The sequence below is a fragment of the Apteryx rowi genome, unplaced genomic scaffold (genome assembly GCF_003343035.1).
Source record: "Apteryx rowi isolate R43461 unplaced genomic scaffold, aptRow1 scaffold_66, whole genome shotgun sequence".
Lineage (NCBI taxonomy): Eukaryota > Metazoa > Chordata > Aves > Apterygiformes > Apterygidae > Apteryx > Apteryx rowi.
The window spans coordinates 564,763-586,577 of record NW_020450938.1 but is presented as its reverse complement, the minus strand read 5'-3'; the positions used below and the strand labels follow the sequence as shown (position 1 = coordinate 586,577).

Below are 21,815 nucleotides of genomic sequence, written 5' to 3'. Positions count from 1 at the left end.
ACCAGCCCGCGCGAGCCAGGCGCGCCGCCGCGCGTGCGCCGCCCTGGTGTCATGGCGCACGAGCGAGACGGGGGCGGGCCGAGCCGTGACGCAGGTAACGGTCGCGGTGGCGGCGGTTGGTGCGCGCAGGGGGGAGTAGGCAGAGCCTTGGGATCGCCCGCTCGCCAGGTCCCGCGGGAGAGGCCGGCGCCCCGGGCCGGGGGCTGCAGCTCTGGGCTGGAGCCTGGTCGGGGCTCCCGGGAGCGCTGCTGCTGGCGGCCGGCTGCGTGCGTGCGTACGTGCGGGGGGGGGCGGGGCAAGGGCTGGCGCCGGCCGCCCGGTGAGCGGTGCGGGGCAGCTCAGCCTGTGCCGCGCGGCTCCGCGACCAGTCAAAACCTGGAGCTGCCTCAGGTGGTCTACCTGCTGCGTCTCTGTCCTATTTATCTGTTTGTTTTTTTCAGAAAATAAAGAATTGCTATAGCAGTGTAATTTTTGCTCTCACGTCCTGACAGTTTTTGTCTCTGACAGTGAAACCTGGGGTGCTTCAGAATAAGGTGCAAGACTGACTTACTTTATGAACATTTTATCTGAATTTCTAGTGGCACCTAATATCCTGTCTCACCTAATATCAGTTCCTTCTAGAAACTGTAGTAATTATGTGGTGCTATTATCTAGACAGATATTTAGTCTCTCCTCGAAGCCATGAATTCAGGAATTATGTCCTGTAAGGCTGAACTCCACCACCTAATTACAAAGGGCAAAAAATACCTGAATTTTATTTTGTTATTTAACTTTAATGAATACCTTTTATATTTGCTGTKATCCTTCCTTTTTTAACAATTCCTTGTCTGCCCTTTCTGTCTCATTAGTGGAAAAGCATAACTTTTTTTTTCTTTACTAAATCCAAACCATATTCCTCCTCATTAGTGTGAACACCTCTAAACTTTACAAATTCTTTGATCAAGAGGTGTTTCATAAAGATTGATAATTGTTATCCTCACTGCTCTGAATTCTGTAAGAGAGCATTAGAGATTTCAGAATAGGTATTTTTAATTACACTAGCCAATTCTACAAACAAAATTTTAAATGGAAGATTGCTAGTGGTTCTCGCTACACTGGTTAATCTAACACTGAAGCAGAGGACTGCTCACTAGATCCTTTTTTCTGCCCCATATGTGAGATAATAACATTTTAAACTCTTTTTATACTGGTTTTATGAACATAGTTTAAAGTTTCTTGAAATCTTGTTTAAAGTGTTCCTACTAGTTGTAATAGTTTGGGAAATTTGGATATTGGAAACAAAGTGAAGAAGCAGCATGCTTAGTAATTGGAGTTCCCTTTCAAGAAATTTGTTATTGGTGAGATTTAAACTTTTGTTACATTTAAAAGCTAGGCTTGTGAAGATTAGAACATAAGCAGAGAGAACACAGTTTTCTGGTAATTTTGAACCTGCTTAGGTAAAACAATCACCTTAGATAAAAACAATTACAGGTCACTTTCCGAAGGTGCTGGAATACATTACTTTCTCGTGTGTCTCRTAATCCATTTTGCTCTTTTACAATGAATATTAAAACTAGTGCTTATCTCTGATTTAAATTTTTGCTTCTGAATCAGTCCATCTTTCCATTTAGACTAATAGCATATAATATTTATACTTGGATTGTTCTACAGTTACTTCCTGGTCATGCAGAATTTACGTGTTCCTTTTCTTCTCAGTGATTTTGCTGGTTTTAAGGATYGAAGTTCTTGGTTATACTTGAAGTAGCATTAATTTCTAGACAAACTCTGTTCTGTTAGGCAGAACATATATAAACTGTGATATTTTGCTTCAGTCTCTTTTCATAAGCTTAGTATATATAACCATTCTGATATACACCATCCAGGACCCTGGATTTATTCAAGTGGACTAATWCTTTCCCTCCTCCTTCTCACTCTTCCACAAGGTTGTTCTGCTCAGAGTTCCTTTCATAATATGCATAGATGAGGGTTGCAGAACGTAAACTCGTAAGTACAGCTCCTGTGTTGCTCTCTGTCTATCTGTGCTCATGGGTATCCTGAAGTAATAATTTTCTGGTTCTAGTATGCTTTCTTAATTAATGCAAGAGCTTTCTTTTCTTTTTTTTTTGTTCCAGATGGCATTATCAGAGTCTGTCACTACTTGTCTTTCTCCTGCTGTGCATTATGTGATTTGCAAACTTGGATTTGAGAAAAAAGACACCTATGATATTAATAATATTGTGTCTGAAAATGGTGAAATATGTTGGCAAGCTATTACAGATCGTGTCTGTTACCTTGAATCAGGTAGGTATTTGCATGCTATGGTAACGATACATCTAAGACTGATGCAGAATCTTAGTACAGTTCATAGCAATCTTAGCTTGGTTATGACATTTTATTATAGCATATCATTATTTTCACTGCAGATTAGAGTGTATATATAGTTCTCATCTAGGAGGAACTTTAAACTTTTCATTCATGAGTAGCTGGTATTCGGTTATTGATGATTCCTAAGATTCGTGTAATCTGTGCTACTTGGGTAGTTCCTCCTTTGCTTCTTCATTCAGTTTGGTCCCAACTCCACATCCCTGTACATAAGGGGTTCAGTTCTGCTCCTCTCCTACCTCATAGCTGTTTTCTCTGTATTCTTTACATTCTTTTTGCAGTAAATTTAATACACTGGGTCCGTCTTTTTTCTTTGTTGCTTCTTTTCCCAGACTGTCATTTCTACAGAAGTACGGAAGTACTGTTTGATTTCATTTGTGTGTAGAACAGTTTATAATTGTTTTTTAACCAAAACAGAAAATATTTATGCCCAGATAAACTGACTGAATTTTAATTTGCCAAATTGCATCACACAAATGCTGTTGTTAATCTCTGAAGATGGTAAAAATAATAGGTATTTCTGACTCAAACAATACAGTTCAGTAACTCAGAAGAATTTCTATTGGTTGTTAATGTCTTGCCAAAGAGGAGTGGTGATACCACATTAAAAACCTGGAAGTATCCATCTACATTCTTAAAGGATGTAAGTACAACTTCACAGAACCTGAATTAGCTTACAGCTTGCTTGTCTTGAAGTTCTGCACTCTTCTTCCAGTAGGTCCTTCTCGTTTCAACAAAAATGGGACCTAACAATCCCCTTTACTTTCATATTTTCTTGCACAAAGCTTTTTTGTTTGGAAAAGATACTTCATCTTGTCTTGTTTCACGCTATACTTTCACTTTTGTGTATCTCATTTGTGTGTTCTTTTGGGCAGTAAATTATAGTGTATTATTCCTGTTAAATCGTCTGGTTCAGATCCTCTGTGCTGGATACGTACATGGGCTGTAACACATTGTACTTTTTATAGGTTTTAAAATATTGGACCTTTGGGAAGCTGGGTGCTCTAATCACCTTCTGTTTTTCACTTTAAGGTCAAAGTGTGGATTATATCAAAAGCATACGATCACTAGGACCTGTATGTGAATCTGTTAATTTGCGTTTCAAATCTCTGACCAAGGATCAATTTGTAGCTCAGTATGCATTATGGTTCCAGTGGACAAATTACACAGAGGTATGGAAATGTCTGTTGACAATTCATATTTTGGCATGTGTACCCATTATGGAAGTTTAGTATAAGAATTTGCAAGAGAGATCAATGAATCAAAATGCTTAGAATTTGTAACTAATTGTCCTTCTCTGATATATAGTCACTTCTTGATTTTCTTAACTTTATAATTAGATTGTATGTATGTTATCACAAAAAGAATGGGAGGTGTTTTGGGCCTGCTAAAACGGCAGAATTTTTGTTTTTTCCATAAAGCCTAATGATCTCTGTCTAATACCAAATTTTACTGTGTAAAATTATTGTTGATAACTGCTATAGAAGTGAGGCACTAGATACCTTGCCACTGAAAATTAAGAGATGTTCTAGGTTAGTGACCTTTCAAGCACCTACAGTTGTATCCCCTAGGCAATCGTTTTTTTCCTGTATTTGCATAGTGAGCATCACAGAGGAATATTGTGGTCAGGTTTCTGTGTGTTTTTGACAATTTGATTTCCTCCTTCTGAATATTTAACACAACATTCTTTGTCTTTTTTTCCTCCCCTTCAATCATACAGTTATTTCTTGAAGTATTTGATGTTCTACAACATACGCAAACTACAGAAATTGCTCTTGGCTTAATGAAACTAACATCGCACTTGGAGCGAGCCTTGGGTGATGTAAGTGCCAGTAGGAGGATTTTATTGCAGTTTGAGTTTTATAAGATGGGAATGAGTTCTTGGATTTTATTATACTTTGAAAAAGTGAGATTACCCTGTACTGTAGCAGTACTCAGTAGCATGGTTTCATTGAGCTGGACACATGTTCTTTTCTGGATCTGGCTGTGCTAACAGAAATATCTTCTGATGCCCCTTCAGCCCACTCACAGCTTGTGTGAGTGCTGTCACCAACCAATTTCAGTAAAGATGAGCAAAGTTTGCTTAAGCTGCGTATATATTATGTCTTCGCTATTCTGAGTTATTTAACTGAAACAGGGAGCAGCATACCTTCCACAGCAGATCTGATCATGTAGTCCCTTCTGTGAGGAGAGGCAGTAACAAGCAGCTGGAAATGGGCTGCTAGACAATAGCTTCTTTCCCTAACACCCTGTTTGCAGAGTATACATCTGTTTAAATGTTTGGAGATGAGTCTTACACTGCAAAAACGTCTAGATGCCAGCTAACAGCTTCAATTCTAGACCTATGTGCTCAACTGGAGAGATACAGGATCCARCCTGTAATCCTGAACATTTGTCTTTTTAATGCATTCCCTCTTCCTTTTATCTCGAAGTAGTCAGTAAAGGTATGCACTCTCTAAGTTTAAAGAGTACTGCTGTAGGGGTTCCATGATAAGCATGAGGCACAGGGTGCATACAGAACATGACTTAGGAATTCTGACTGGTATTATGAAACTTGTACTGTGAATGCTTTTTGGTAGAACATGAATTAGACTATGGTTCAATATTTGATGATAGTTCTGCTTAAGCTCATTTAAATAGTCTCTACAGCCATCTGGCATGTTTGCTTGTGTTCCATATGTTATGTGAGCATAAATATTTGAAGGCCTAGTGGCAAGCTAGATTGATGAGCTTGTCCGGATACCTTTCCTCCTTTACCCCCTACCCCCATCTTTATTATTCAGCTGGATCAGTTCCTTGATCTGCTCCACTGCATGACCACCTAAACAGATACCAGCACTACTGCACAGTAGCAGGTGGGCTAGGGAGAAGGGAGCAGCAAATGCTTAAACAGGCATCGTTGCTGAGGGAAAAACCCCACACACCCTGGGTGTTTTGCCAACAGATCAGATAAAATAGCTGGCTATTAAATCTTTATGAGGAGCTCTTGAGTAGGAAGTGGCAGAGGACAATGGGCTAATTCACATCTACACAAACCAATTTGCCCCAGACTGACCAAGGGCAAGTCTAAAGTGATGAAAAGTTACCAAAGGCTGTAAAAAATGGTCAGGGAGAATATATAGAATGGAAGGCTTCAGCACCTGAGGTTTTGAGGTGCTGAGCGGTACAGAATTGCTGAGATTGCCCAAATATGATAAAATCTAGTTTCAGGGACAGCCAAAATGGGAAAACGAATCACAAGCCTCCTTCCTTAAGAAGGGCAAGCCCTGAAGATTACTAGGGTAAGAACTGAGTATTGTTTTCTGGGTTGAGTTATTCCCTTAATTATATGTTGTTGTTGTGCTTTCCTTTTTTTTTTTTTTTAATAACAAGAAAGGCAGCATGTATACAAAAACTGTGAAAAGCCTTACTTTGGAAACATGTACTCATTCTTGATACAGTCCATTAGATTTTAATTTGTCATGAAACTTCATGTTATTTCATAAAATAGTCAACTTAGCTGTTTGAAATACAAAGAAATATATTGGATTATTAATATAAAACTATTTTGCCTTTTTTTTCATAGGTGTACTTACTGATTGGTAAAGATTGTCCTTTCCTTCTAAAAGATTTGCTTGCTTCTGAGGAGCTTACAGTTATCTTTGGACAAGCTGTAGTAAGTGTATAGTTTTGAAATAAGTAATAAACACTGAGTTTCTTTTTCTTCTTGCCAGATGACAGGTTTCCAAGCATAGCCATTACTTGCATTGGAAAAGAGTTTGTAAATACTGTAATACATTTGGAAAACTTTCTTTATATACATGTTACAAATAATGGAGGACAGATGGCAAAAAATAGTTAATATTGTAATCTTAAAGAGAAGTAAGTTCTTAAGGTATGTCCACAAGTTAGCATTTGCTGTTTGCCATGAAGAGCTAATGTACATAAAATTTGACGTATCCCTCATGGGGGTGAGCAAGATGCAGAGCTGTCTGCCTCCTTCTGAGTCATGCTGTTCGAAAACATACATCCTGCACTGGCTGTGGAGCTCCAATGAGCTGTGCTATCCTTCCTCACTGCTGTAATAAAATGCTGTCACACATTTACTGCGCTAGAGGTTTTCAAAATAGAAGAAACTAATTTGCCCATTGCCATTTGCAAAAAAAAAAAAAAAATCTGATGATGTTAACACTCGTGTAAACAGAGCAGATGGTAGAAATCTCTCTCATACAGTTTTACAAATGTAAATTCTCTATTAGGGCAGACTGTTGGACATGAACTGTAGAAGCTTGTATAGTCAGCCAGTCTAGTAGCTTTATAAAGATTATTTCTTGGATTTTGGTGGCATATGGAATTGTTCAATTCTCACAGTTAAAAAATAAAAACAAAATTTCCCTTTTGGTCTGATACTGATCTGCAAATCCAACTTTGAATCCAGATTCTGCTGCTTTTTATGTTAATTTGTATTAAGTTATTGTGGATTTATACTATGAAAAGTAAGAGCTAAACTTGATCCCATTTGTTTGCCTGTCTGCCATAACCGTTTGGAATGTCTAGTAACTGTTTTTTCAGTTCACATATTATATTCTGTAGCATGTACAAGTAATATTAAAGATTTCCTTTCAGAGAATACTGGGAATTGCAAGTACTGATTTGTTTTAATTGTGGCAAGCCATGACCAATCATCTTGACAATAGAAGTTGTTCCTTTAAGATAGTACTATTTCTCAATAACTTCAGAAAATTGTCCATCAAGGAAAGTTACATGATAACAAATAATACATTTCTTCATGCAGTAATCACTTTGTTTACCAATTAGATGAATGTATTGAGGGTATTCGTTGGATCTCCTTATGGTCTGAATCTTCGTAATGTTTTGTGGCACGGCTTTGCTTCCCCACAAGAAATTCCTGTAAAGTAAGTTACCAAAAAATCTTGTTTTCTTACCAGGTTGAAAAGCAATTATACATATAAAATTTTTGATCTTTTTTTTAAAAAAAAGACCATTGGAATTTTGTTTGGCTTCCAAAGGCTTCTGGCAGTATCCTGAAAGTTTTCCCTCAGCTCTGCTGCTTGTGTTGGAATTGCATTTCCATAGAATATTTCAGCCCTTATAAAACTGGTAAAGCACACTAGTCATAAAACTGACTAACAGGAAAATTGAAAAAGCTTGAGGTCTTTTGGGAAACCTGGTTCCTTGTCTGTTAAGACAGTGGGGAATAACTGAGAACAAAAGGCAGAGGAATGGGGTAGGAGGAAGAGTAGCAGCAGCCAGCATAGAATACTAATTCCACATTTGTTTTTTCATGTTTGTGAAAGTAATCAATTATTAAGGGCCTCAACTCAGAAGAGTGGGAGAGCTTAGGCATTTGATTTTCTTTGAAAAAGCAAAAAATATCTTTGTCCCTAGCCCACAAATGTCTGTCTTTTTTTTTTGCATAATACTTAGTTGTGTAAACTTTTCTAATATATTATGGTATTCTTCCTAGATACTGTGCTATGCTGCTTTTTTTGACAGCAGGATTGGGTCAGTTGTTACAGACATACCTTCTGCAAACTAAATGCGTTTTAATACATCGACCATATGTGACCCTCATTAGCTTAGAGGAGCTGAATGTATTTCCAGGCAAGTATTTAACCATTAGCAAGTTGTGATTATGCTACATTCATTATAATATTTCATTGTCCAAAAGTGCTGTTGAAAATAATGCATTTTTCACAGCTCTAGGATTGAATCTTTTAGCTAAGATACCTGCATACACTGTCATTAGATGAAGCATTCATGCTTGTAGGACAACTTTCTAATACATGGACAGCTCTACTGATTATTGAATCAAAAAAATACTTCATTCTAAAATCATTTTAACACACTGAAATGTGTAACATTTATGTTTCTAAAAGACTTGAACTATATATTCCAATTTTTTGATGATGAGCATACAGTTCATATAACAGATATCTAGTTTGCCTTTACAAAATTTTTAACTCTTTCCAGAATGAGTGGCTTCCAGTTCCAGCTCCAAGAGTCCTAGCAGATGCACCGTGCAGCTGGCAGGGAAGATAGTGCTGAAACAGAGTAAAGGATAGTAACACTTCTTCACTACCCTGATGCTTTTCTCAGGGAAGGTGCTGAAGAGTGTCTGATGAAAATCTCCTCATCTCCTTGGCTGCAGACCTCATTTGTGTTATTCCTGCTGTTTTTAAAGCAGCAACAGCAAATGTGAAGTCTTGGTCTTAGTGGTGGTCATAGTCAGTTTGTGCTGTTTAATCAACTTGCCAGTGGAACATCTGTTTGTGGAACTGAGGGAGGACTTTTGGGGACCAAATCAAACTGACAATATTCAAATCGTCATGTGTTATAAATCCTATAGCTATTTATTTGTTCCAAAAATAGCTACTACAATTAAATTGCACTTGCAAATTTAAGCTTTCCCTTAGAAAATATTTGTAATGTTAATTCCTAAGTGTGTGAGCTTCATGTCATGGTAACATCGAAGTATGAAGTGATTATTTATTATGCTAAAATGTCAGCACAGAAAATGGGTAAGATAGGAACAAGTGGTTGTGCTGGAATGTTCATACTAGTGTACTGATTCTCACCAAATTAAAATGATCAATATGTCTTATACTTTATCTGAAGTAGATGGAGAACAGCTCAGCAGAAGTTGGGCCCACTTGCTGTGTAGTCTTTTAGTCCCACTAATAAGCAGCCACAAGTTTTTAACTGCTTTGTTTCAGTCTGTCATTTTAGATTATCACAAAAAATGCAATCTTACAAACTTAAAATCACTCGGTTTATGATTTTAAATATATTATGACTGTCATTGTACTTGCATAGTTAAATTGAATACCTTTAAGTCTTCCTTTATAATTGCTTAAGTAATCAGGTATTTTCAATGAAGTATTAGGAATAAATAAATAAACCGTACACATATATAGATAGATAGATTAGTAATGTTGTTTTGTTAACTTGCAGATCTTAGTCATGAAACACTTTCCTTAGCTGAAGAGCTAGTAAAACTGTCCAGTTTTGTTCTAAAAACAATGCTGCCGTTTTGGATTGCTGCTTTAACAGCTTTCAAGCAAGGCAGGTAAAGATTGATTTTTTTTTCTCTATTTTTCTTCTTGGTAAGATTTTTGTTTATATATACCCATTATTTATAGAATGCTAGTCAGCAGAATTTGTAGATTTCAAAGCTTTTTGTTCAGTCTGTTGCCTAACAGCATATAATTAAGCATTGTTAGGGTGTTCTCTGAGAAAGTTCATGGATTTACTGCTTTATTTTGATTGTGTCTGCTTTGAGAACATTTCCTTATTAGAATGCAGCAAAATGCCAAAACCAAGTATTGCATTTTTTCCTGGGTTGAAAGTTTCATGGAGAACTGCATTTTCTGTGCTTCAGTTTGTGCAAACTAGAATTGCATATTGAAACCTACAAAGAGGAACTGCGGTAGATGAAGCCAACAAGGAAAACTTTACAAAGCAAATGGAAAGTAATCAGATCTTCAGATATGAATCTGCTGAGTTTAAAAAAATATTTATTACTGTGTCTTCCTTTCCCATGTTCCACCTTTTGTAAGTTAGTATCACCTATGAGCTTGTGTGAATTAAGTGTTCAACTTCTGTTGAGCAGAGATAGTCATTTAGTATTTGTTTATAAAGTGCTCATTACAAAGGAATTTTGTTCTGGGTTGTGTGGCTGAGAGTTTCCATGTTGAGAGAGTTTCTCTGAGATGGTTCTAATTTCAACTTGAATTGTATTTATAAGAGGGGAAAACCCTTTGGGTATTTCTCTTATTTTTGCAGGTATGCTGACTGTATGATTCTCTTACTCCCTCAGCTGGAAGCTGGACTTAGATTGATCTTCACTGAAACTAATAAATGTCCAAATCGATTGCTAACAGCTGAGGTAAGTTTCTGTCTAAAGTCAATTATAATTTAGGGCTAATAATTAGTGCTTCAAAATATTTATTCTAGAAGCATGATTTCTAAACATTTACAGTTTGGGGTTTGGGTTTGTTTTTTTTTTTTTACCACCCCCAAGAATTTTTGGGGCATCATGTACAGATTCTCAGTAGAGTTTCGCCAATGTCTCTTTTATTTTTTTAAAAGATGTCTTATAGTAAAAGAGGCTTGAAAAAGTACTTGAAGGTTAATATTCAATCACAGTAGTTTACAGTGCCAAGTAGGTCATGTTATATTTATTTAAAAAAACTTGGCAAAAAGTCCAACAATCCCTTTTTTCATATGTAAGGGGTTTTCCCTTTTCGCACTCTTCTGATATATGGAATTTATATTTATTCATTTATACAACTCTAGTTAATTGTTTTCTTTTGAAAGTTAATTAATATTTATTGTCTTCTGTTGTAGTCTTCTGCTGTCTACACCACTTTTGATGAGGTACTTGCCATTTTTTCTAATATAATGCCAGAATTAAAACATATGCATATTTCTCATTACTGGTGATCAGAAAGCACTTTCTCATTGTGTTGGATAAGAAATTACTTCTAAATTCTTTCCAAATAGAAGACAATGGGCAGTAAACATGTTTTAAATTTGGAATCACCCAGAAAATATCAAAATCAATGCAATTTTAATGAACAGACTTTAATTTCTTCTAAATGTTTTAATCTTGTACTTCTTCATCTCACAGAAACAAGAAAGTCATTTTCCCTAGATTCACTTATTTGAAGTGGATACAAATAAACTTGCATGCTGAAATCCTCAAATTTTTTGGCTCTTCTGAATTATTTCAAATTGTTTGCCAATAATAAATAAGCACCTTGATTCTGGAGTTGGAGAAGTAATTGCTTAATGTTAGAGAAGTTTATTGCTTAAGTTGGTGTTTTTCCTTTGTTTTGGCTTCAGTAATAAATTTTCTATTCAAATGACTTTTTCTAGATGCTAGCAAAACAGTTGAATAATGAAGAAATCAATCAGCTTCCTCTAGTTCTTGAAGAACCGGCAATGGCAAGTGTTTTGAAAGGTTTTTTTTTTTTTTTTCAGTTAGCAGTATATTTATGATCATGCCTAATGTTTGTTTAGTTCATGTAGCTTCTCTCCAGCAGCTTAAAACCAAAAGCTCCTTATCTTAGCTTTTTCAGTGTGAAGGATACAAAGGAGTACAGAACATGCTATATTGGGTTAGGATTTGAGAATATCCATCTGACTGAAAAATAGAAGTCTCGGAGAGATTCCTACTAGACTCATAAAAATCAGCTGAGTAGGATAGAAGGAAAAACTGGTGCCTTACTCAGGGAAAATTAAAACTCATTTCTTCTGGGAGACAGCTTATACTAGCTGTGTAGATGGTGCAAACATAGCTGCAAACCTTCCAGAGCGCATCCTGCTTCTTGCCACCTGAACAGATAAGGAACATGAAAAGTAGGGGCATTGAATTTAGAGGCCTTTGAAGCTGTAGGGAAGACCTGAGTTTACTGCACTGGGGGCCAGAGGCAGTGGGGCTATGAAGGAGTTGGGACACAAAACCAAAGGTAATCAGGTGTTATCTGTCGTGAAATAGTTTATATGTTAGTTTTGAATTTTTTCAGAAGCTACGAAGGTGGAAGAGTTGCCCCCTCTTTTTGTTTCAAGCAGAGTATGCTTTTTTTTTTTTTCCCCGACCATCTAAATGTCCCTTTTTCTATGGACACAATCACATGCTTATCTTTCAGAAGGCATTCTACATACTTAGCTCTGTCTGCATATGTTCTCACAGGAATTTCTTTGGGATTTCTTGAACCACCAGGAGGGTCCACGTATAAGAGATCATTTAAGCCATGGAGAGATCAATCTAAAAGCATTTCCCAGAGAAGTTGCCAATCAGATGGTTGCATTTGCAGTCACACTTCTGTGCAGATTTTCAGATGAGGACATGGTTGCTTTTAAGGTAGGGAATCAATGTTATGCTGTCAGAATGACTAGTTTTGAATGCCAAATCTGATTTTAGAGAGTCTTGCAACTATATTTTTCTTGATGGTCACTTTTTGTGGAAATACAGTGTTCCTCCAAGTACAAATTGTGAAAGTATGTTTCTCTAGTATTGTAGTGAAATACATACAGAAGGCTTTCCCAAAGATTGCCTTTTCTTATTGTAGCTTAATTTGTTAGTTAAACTACTCCTTATTCACATAGTTGATCCAATGATTATAGTGATACCACTTAATTTTGTCAGATTGTGTTGACACCTATCCTGTTTGCCTTTCTGGTAATTCAGCAGATATATAGAACAACTGTAGTTCAGCCATGGAGGCATGTAAGATTTAAGATTCTGTTTCTCTCTGAGAMACATAAATAATAGAAGTGGCACAACAATGGACATGTGGTTTGTGTCTGCAGTCTATAATGTGAATTTGTGTCCACTTTTTCTCTAGCAATAGGTTTCTCAACATTAGCGATTATTGCATTTGCTTCTCCCAATTTCCTGTTAATATTTACAATTACCTTCTTTCAATATGATAAAACAAACTTTGAGATAAATCTTCTATTTGTTAGGTGTAGCTCTTGTTGTTAGTTTCTCAAGATGTATTGCATGCAGCTGCATTAAGAGAGTACATGATTGCTCCTGTCAGGTTTCAGAGTTAAAGTGTGTCAAAGAAATTAAGGTTTAAACACTCACTGAGCTTATTATTGCTTTCATCCCTCACATGTTTGGAAATATTAATTCAGTAGTCTAAGGGGCTTACTTAAAGTTAAGCATAAGTCTAAGTCTGCATAGGATTAGGACCTGATATTTTAAAAATGTTGTGTATTGTCTATTATTTTGTAAATCAGGAACATGTGGTCATRAAACCACTGATGAACTGTGCAAGTTGCTACCGTTCTCGATTTCATCCAATTTCCCTCCTCAAGAAACAGGTAGGTACTTCCAACTGAAAGCATTTGAGTCTGTGAATCCTTGAAATTGGTCTAACTGTTGTCTTCGTGCTTTGATTGTCCTAAAAAGTTAGAATTTTGAGGCAGCCTCCTGTCTGTTTTATATTGATTTTTTTAATGAGCTTTCAAGTTTTGTCTTACAAAATTTAGAGTTGTTTAAAGGAGAAGTAATTAAGTTTATTCCTTCTGTTGATGCAGTAGGGACTGCATTTGTGCTTTCTAGATCACTGTATGGTTTTATTCTTACCTGAATATTTGCTGTTCTGCAAATTTATGACTACTGAACAAGTAACTTACTACTTATTGCATTTTTTTTCTGAAATAACCCCTTTTAATAAGAAAAGTAAAATATATTGTCCAATCTGTCAAAGACTACCCTTTACATAAAATTTCTTATGATACATTTTGAATTCTTAGGTGCTGGAATGTATGAAGAGCATTCACTTATGGTCTGAACTACCAATAGTGCCTGAGGAGCAAGTTCAAGCAATTAAAGGGTATATATATGCTATTAAAAAAAGATAATTCCCGAAATACTTTTGAACAATGGAAACTGAGATGGTGAAATGTCTCTTCAAAGACTTTACTAGGGAGATGATAGACACCAAAGGGGGTTGTGAGAAGACCCATTTGTTGTTGTTGTTTTTTTTTTTTTAGCTTTCCATTTGTGCTATACACATCGATACACAAAAGGTACTGTAAAAAGTGCAATTAGTGCAATATCTAAAAGAAAATGAGGACACATCTGAAACATGCAGCAGTTTCAGTGGCTCCATGTTCTGTTTCTGAAGAGAGACTGAAGGAGCTGTTAGGAAGTTAAACTAGAGCTTGAGCCAGTCAGAACAAAGACAATAAGATGGCTTACCAGATGAAAAACAGAAAACAGTTGCTTGTTCAAAAAAGGGCTCGTAAGCCAAATCAATGGAAGATTTTACATAAGATATTAAGTAGAAAAAGAATGTAACATTTTCTTGTGATTTGAAAAGGAGGAAGTCATTAATAACAACACTGGAGAAAATTGTACTAGTTTAGAGAAATTCATCTGGGAAGCCAACAGGGAAAGCTGAGAGATGAAAATTCAATGCATCTGGCACATGCTCAATATGCTTCAGGATTTTAATGAACGAGTAAAGGATTTAGAAGGATTCAGAAGACTGATGCTGAGAGAAGGTCATTTTGAGTTAGAGAAAAGAAAATCATGCTCATAAAATAGAGGAAAAGGAACTGAAATACGAGACTGAGACCAGACATTGAATATATTTCTATCCCAGAAATTTACATCTTGATCTATGCTGTTTAGACAAATAATAAGCACTATGCTGTGTTTTCATCTCAAATCTTAATTTTTTGTTTTGTGTTAAGGTTTGAAGGAAATACTGAAGCTAGTACTTTTGTTTTGAAGACAGCTGAAATTCTCTCTCAGTTGCAGCAATATATGCCCCAGAATTGCTACAGTCCAGATGATCCAGTGAATAGTGACCAAACAGACAGGTAAGCTTAATGTGCTCCCTCTTCCTGCTGTCAGCTTCTACGCACAACCCAACACAAGAATTCTCATCCCTAAGTTATTCATTCGCTGTTTTTAGAGCAGTTGCATGCACTTTTCCAACTTTGCTGCTGCTTTAATCTAAAAATTGCATGGGTTCAGCTGAGGATCATCTTCAAAATGAAGAAAAGGTTTGGGACGTTGTTACAGAAGGGTTTTGTTTTGAAATTAGCATGGAAAAAATAACTAGTTTTCTTTCAGATTTGAAGAAGCAAAATGTTTTAAATATATCAGGTCATTTCTGTACTTGCTAGGTTAAGTTAGTTTTAATCTGTTTTAAGTGCTAACATTGCATCAGAACTTTGTTTTATTGTGGTTGATGTCACAGTTACACATGGCATTGAAAATAATAATGATATGCCTCTACATAATTCTATTCTTTGTATGCCTTAATATCAAGATTCTGAAATAGAAAATACCATGTTTACACTTGTTGTCAGACTTAGAGATATATTGGTAATTCCAATTATATTTAACTTGGAATAATAATCAAAACATTTGGGCTTTTAATTGGCACTCTTGTGACAGTCTTAAGCGGCCTGTGTCTGAGTTAATATGTTGGAAGAAGACTCTTCTAATCAAACCCCATTAGGTGTGAGCAGGACAGTGCAAACAGGATGCCTGTTGCTTTACTTCTGTAGTCTGGGCACCTTCTGTTTACTACCCATCAATCTGTCACTTTTCTCATTAATTAAAAAACCTGATTACTAAAGCTTAAAACCATTTTTAGAGTATTCTGCCTTTATCACTTGTACTCATTATTGTTTTGCTGTTCCAAAGAGAATTCAGGCATGAGGGAGGTGAAAAAACACTTCTCTAAGAACAGCATGTTTAAAATGATGTGTGACACATTATGTTAGCAGGTTAGGATATGACTGCAGAAAGATACTTGAGTGTTTTAAAAAAGTGTAATCTGATGTGGTGTTGATTAAAACAGTGGCTTCACTACCTGCATTTTACAAAATGTTATGTCTATTGCTTGTTCTGCCCAGAAGAAAGACCACACACTAATGGAGGTGTTAATTAATGCCATTTATTTTAGTGGATTTTATTATGGTGGATACTAATTCATTGTGAATTGAACTATAGTGGGAGGCTTCAGCCGCAACCATGCTGTGATTTGATGTGTACAGTGTATCATTTCAGACAGGCAGTTTTGTTTATTGTGACTATTTCTTTAATCTGAAATGGGAAACACATTTCTTACCGGCAGTTTTGTAATTATATTCAATAAAGTGATAAGAGAACACAATCACTGCTCATACTACAGAGATCTTGTTTTTTTGAGTCATCAGGTAACAGTAATCTGCTTCCAGCTTTTCTGAGTTAAAACATTATTACTCAACCACACTGAATATGAAATATATCTTACATTAAATTCTGCTAGCAAAAGATTGAAACTAATAATTATTTCCTGTTTTGAAGGCTGTTGATTGAACTTTGTAATATGCGCATTTGTACGCTCTACTCGCCACGGTCTGTTCTGGAAATATTGGTGGTTCTCCGTAAAATAAGCACACAGTGCCATCAAGTGTCAGAACAAGTTATTGCGAGCATTGAGCTGAGATACAAACAGTGGATAAACAAAACTCTGCGTTCTCGCCAGAGGCATAACTATCTAAGAATGTTAAACAGGTTGGATGATGATTTTTCTTTACTTTGTGGCTAGGTTTATGATAGGGTGGTGGAATGCTGCTGTTACTAGCTTTCAGTGGTTAATCTTAGAAGTTTATGTGTTAACTCTGATTATGTACTAATATTGAAATAAGAAAATCTCAAGTTGGAGAATAATGGGTATTTTTAACATTATTATGCTATTTCACTGCAAATTATAAGCTTTCAAATAAAAATATCACTTAAATGTTAGATTGTATTTTTGAATTACCAGTTTTTCCTATTTAGGCATAAAAAGTGCCATTAAAGTTTTATCTGAGTGCAGTATGCTAAATTCATTTCAAGACTATTTTCTTTAGTTCTACTGTTTTTTATCATAGCTTGGTTGTCATCTTTACAGATATAAGAGATTTTTTAGAATTCCATTAATTTTGTTCCCATTCAGAATGTTTTCCAAGGGTTTAATGAATCTTTTTTAAAAACTGAAAGGGAACATAGAAAGTGAGGTATAAACATTAATCTTTCAGAGTAATTTAGCTTAAGAGTCGTTGAAAAGCCTTAATCATACCTGAATAGAAACTACATTATGTTGCAGAAGGGTGCAGATATGGCTGAATGTGAGTCCTGGCTGTGTGCTTTCATCCCTTTATTTAATTTGGTTGTTATTTTAGGGAAATAATAAGTCTGAATTTCTTGGCCAGGTGATATTCCTCAAAACATTAACTATGTTATTTAAGAAATATAGCTTAAGTTGACAGTATATATTAATAATTTAATTTAACTCCACCTTACTATCTTTGGGGTAATGGTGGGGAGGTTTCCTTAACACACTCACACACTTTCTCTCCCTCCCTCTCTCTCTCTCTCTGTGTATTTCTCTTTTTTCCCTCATTTTCATTGTTGTTTCATAGTTTACAGTCTTAGTTTGCTTATAGTTTTGATATTTGCTCTGCTCTTCACTGGTGGACTTCTAACAGTCTTTCCACATTAGATATTCAGCTTTTTAGAATGGATTCAGAAGTCGGAAGAATGATTTATAGTAATGATTTTAATTAATTTGGTTTAATTTATTTTGTTCAATTTATAATTAAATATTTATTGCTTATTTCTAGCATTAAGTTTTTGTCGCCTGTGTTACGTCTGATCTTAACACTGATAACTCTAGAACTAGTCAACATCCATTTGGTTTATAAGAAGAATCCTTTTGATTATCAGCAGTATCTAAAGTAAGTATATAGAATTTACATTATGCAAATGGGGAGTTATACATACTCCTTTCATGGCCATTTGAGTAAATTTGATCTGTGATATAAATCCTTTAGGGAAAAAAAAAGAAAAACCTAACAACATAACTTTCAGTATGTTGCCAGTTGTCTTTTTGTCATTGCAGTTGTCATTATATCTCATACAGTGTTCACTCAAGAACTAAAATAATTTAGTTGAAAATATATGGTCCAGTTATTGACATTTTCAATTTTTATTAGACTCCTCATTAGTAAAACTAGAGAGTGATCACATACTCAAACAATATTACTACATAAAAGCTGTGTTTAATGTGAGTAATTTTACTTGTGTGTCAGTTAACAGCTGGTTGGATTTTGTAGGCATTGTGAAACTTTTGACTGTGAAAGGTAAGGAAGCCTTGTGGGGAAAAATTCATTACACATTATATCACCAAACTCTTTGTACAGCAGTGTTTAACTGCAGTTCTGAAAATCACTGTTTCTTACTGTGAGAGTGAGGGAGCAGTTCTCTTCCAGAAGTGGAAGAAAACTTAGTGTTGATCATCCAGAGGAAGATCTGGAAATTTAGAGAAAGTAGCATCTTTAAATCAGTCATTGAGTGCCTTTTTCTTTTATCCTTTAATGAGTTTTTCTTCTTCATTTTTATTTCTTAAAGGTTTTTGAAGTCAGTCTTGCAGTATACTGAGAACTTGGTGACATACACAAGTCCAGAGAAAAACAAGTGGGATGAAACCATGGAGCTTACAAACAAGGCTTTGACAAAAATAAAGAGATTCAGTGACAAAAAACTAACATTAATGCAGTTAGATACATAAATTATTTTAAGATTATTTGGATGCTATTATATTCTGAGAGTTTTAGAGTCACCAAATATCACAAGTCTAAGATTTAAAGACAAACTTCATCAATCATTGTCAAATTTCGGATGCGGTATTTATTATTTTTACTAGAAGAAAGTTGCTGATATTGGAGTTGAATGATCAAGCTTCCCAAAAATGGACTGTGCCAAATCTAGTGAAAAGGATTGGCTGTGAGCTAATTCAGGATGATACAAGTTCTGTTTTAAGTATATTATGTATTTTGTAGCTTGGTTTTCATATTTTTCTATTATGTTGAAAATATCTAAGAAAGCAGTGTGAATAAATGTCTGAAAAAAATTTAAATAGAAAAAGTAGTTTTTCATTTTGATGAAGTATGCTGCAAACTGTCAAACAATGATTCTTACTTAAAAAAAGTGTTGCTTATTGCAACATTTAGCATCAGTAGTGCTCATTGAAATTGAATGTTRCTGTTAGTTCAAAACAGAGTCAAATCTTGCACAGAGATAGAGCTGATAACACACTAACCAGTTGCTTATGTTCTGTTGGGGCCCTTGCGGTGCTTCAGAACAATAATCTATATGAGATATAGAGCATGGAACTAACACTGTTTAGGATTAATTGCTTAGCACAACTTGCTTAGCATTAGTAGCTAAATTTGCTGAAGCCTTAGGCCTCAGGCTATAGCCACTGCTACGTGCTTTGAAGTAGTCCACCAAGGACACTGGTGCAGCTGGGAATGATACATCCTGAGAAAGTACAGATAAGCTAGCAGAAGCCAGTGGGAACCAAGGTTAAGGGCTAGACAGCTTTGCTAAACAAGCAGCAAGGTACAAGGCATGACCGCTGCGTGCGTGATCGGTGCAATGATTGGCTACCTGTGACATAATCTGTATGAACCACAAATCAAGGGCCAGAGCGCCGAATACCTGTACTTATAAAATGGGCAAATTGCTGAATAAAGATGGAATTGAACCTGCATTCTGTGAATGCGTATGATTCATTCCCGTCACTCCCGCGGACTGTGACAATGTTCCAGATTAAAAAAAGGAAAAAAAAGGAGACAGGGATGGAAAATAACTTTTGCGTAATATATGTCTTTTTTGGTTTTGATTTTTTTCATATTTTCATCTGCTAATTGCTACTACTTATCTCCTTAGCTAGTGAGTTAATTTCATACAGATTAAATCTGAACACTCATATGTACACACTCTCAGACACATACTCATTATGGTTCAAAAAGTTTTCCCTTGTTGCACACTATATTCATTTGAATAATTCATTTTTTTCGAAAGCAGTTCTCCCCTTTCTCATCCCCAGTGAGTAGCATTTCAAAGGAATGCATCAATGTAAGAACTGACTCACAGAAGACCACCAGTCTAGATCCGTTTGCTTTATCCTACAGAGAGTAAAACCATGGGGTAATGTCTGCAGAATGTTTGGCTATACAAAGGATTAGAGATTCAAGTTACATTTTTTAATATGATTCTTCGCAATATTTCTTCACTGGAAATCAGTGAGAGAATAACTGAACTGCTTACTAGTTCAGTTTATGGTGGGGGGGGTGGATATAAATTAAGATCATATTACCTCCTTTGTACTACCCTTGCAATATATTGTGTGTTTGAAATCGAACTTTTATATCATTTTTAAACTCTTTTTGTTACTACAGAATTAAGCGATGTGAGAAGAAGTGAGAATTAGAAAAAAAGGATTAAAGGTAGAAATAGGGCATAATGAATCAAATATAGCCTGTGAGCCACAGTCAGAGTCAGAAATTTTAGCTTTTTTTTAATACCTGAGGTAGAAAATCCTAATTATATTTTTGAAGGGATATTTCTCTTCATTGTCTTTGCTCAGAAGTGTTACCTTCTGCTAAGTGTAGTTTGGTAGTGATATTTAACACACCTGTTTTGCTGGTGATAAGTATTGTAAGGCAAAGATATATTTAAGCTTTACCTATTTATTGTAGGAAGGAGATTAAGAAATTAAAACACAGTCATGGTTTAAAAGTACATAAACAGATGATGCACTTTTTTCTTATTGGATGTATGTTCATGTACTGAAAAGCACTTTAAAGACCATAGATGCATATTTTTAACAGCATAATAGTTCTCGTTTTCCTCCTCTATTTAAAATTTGCTAAAATCATCTTGTGTGCTGTTCTTTTCATCCATGTGTGCCTGAGAAGGAGTACATTGGCAGCTTCTCCTTCACTAATTAGTGCCATAGATGTGATTTGCTCCTTTAAACCTGTAATAAGGAATTGGATATACTATAAACTTCACAGCATTATGTAAATAAGAGCAGTAGAAGCAAATATACAAACAAAACTGATTACATAGCACCCCATTTTCCCTTGAAGGACCATCTTAGAAAACCTACCCATAGAGAACAGTTATCCCATATAAAAAGACACACCTGTACCATACCAATATATGTGCTTGATTCAGTTCTTGCCACCTCGACTAGTTTGGTTAATGTGTCTGAGCAATTAAAAACTGTGTTTGCTAGTGAACTTGCAAAAAAGCAATCCCTCTATTTATTACCAGTACATGTAATCCATATATTTGCAAATGGAAAACAGTAGTTAGTGTGAAAGAAGAATAGTTTTCTTTTTTTTTATATCATTTACGCCAGAAAACCACTCAATAATTGTGTAATCACTTATCTCTTCATGTTATTAAAACGTAGTAAATTCTCCAAAGTCCAAGAGATTTAAGGCAAAAGGGAAGTCACTAACACTTAATGGAAGTATTTAAGAAGATGGGAGAGGAGGGCTTCCCTGAATACTAGGTACATTTCTTCCTGCTTATTTCAAATTTATTTCAAGTTTATACTTAGCATAAAGCAATTGCAAACTTAATAACATACAGATGAATCAGTTAGGGCATCAACTTCACAGGAGTATTTATATGCCTAAAATTTATCTGTACCTCCTCTGGGACCTGCTCAGCAAACTTTTGCATACTTCCTTGCAGTTATTGAATGTTTAGTGTCAAAGTGATAGGGTAAATTGTAGCTTTTCTATTTGTTTTTCCTACTTCTGAGGCTCTCTGATGGGAATGCTGCTACCATCTATTGTTAGACAAATTTGGAACAGATTGGGTCAATCTGATTAATTCTGACTTGACACTATTATTTCTTCGACTTTTCCAGCAGAGCTAAATGCATGGCTTATGGTTTCCTCACACTGTTACAAGACTTACAGAACAGAGTTACAGGATAAGTATATGTTCTACAGTGTATATTGAAGAACAAATGACCTAAGACATGATAAAGACTGTAGTGTTTGTCCTCTTAATAGTTTTTTGAAATGACTTTCTCCACTTCTGTTATTCATTTCTGCCATCTGATTGGAGATGTTTTGAGTTTTAA

The 21,815-nt window shown here is 35.7% G+C and overlaps 1 protein-coding gene across 7 annotated transcripts; it reads left to right on the top strand.

Moving 5' to 3' along the window:
• The first annotated feature begins 1 nt into the window (after position 1).
• Positions 2-19,057, top strand: ERMARD (ER membrane associated RNA degradation). 7 transcript variants are annotated; one of them, XM_026085078.1, is made up of 20 exons: positions 33-94; positions 441-533; positions 1,923-1,983; positions 2,112-2,280; positions 3,394-3,533; positions 4,082-4,183; positions 5,927-6,016; positions 7,159-7,256; positions 7,829-7,965; positions 9,316-9,430; positions 10,147-10,249; positions 10,711-10,740; positions 11,242-11,310; positions 12,059-12,229; positions 13,114-13,197; positions 13,633-13,712; positions 14,578-14,706; positions 16,187-16,396; positions 17,488-17,601; positions 18,275-19,057. In XM_026085078.1, exons 3-20 carry the CDS (start codon positions 1,960-1,962, stop codon positions 18,432-18,434), a joined length of 2,025 nt encoding a protein of 674 aa, XP_025940863.1. In that variant the 5' UTR covers positions 33-94; positions 441-533; positions 1,923-1,959; the 3' UTR covers positions 18,435-19,057. The 7 variants fall into 7 exon arrangements, with proteins under 7 accessions (XP_025940861.1, XP_025940865.1, XP_025940866.1 ...); XM_026085076.1 differs by lacking the exon at positions 441-533 and having other exon boundaries at positions 2-94; XM_026085077.1 differs by lacking the exon at positions 441-533 and having other exon boundaries at positions 73-274.
• The last annotated feature ends 2,758 nt before the right edge of the window (positions 19,058-21,815 follow it).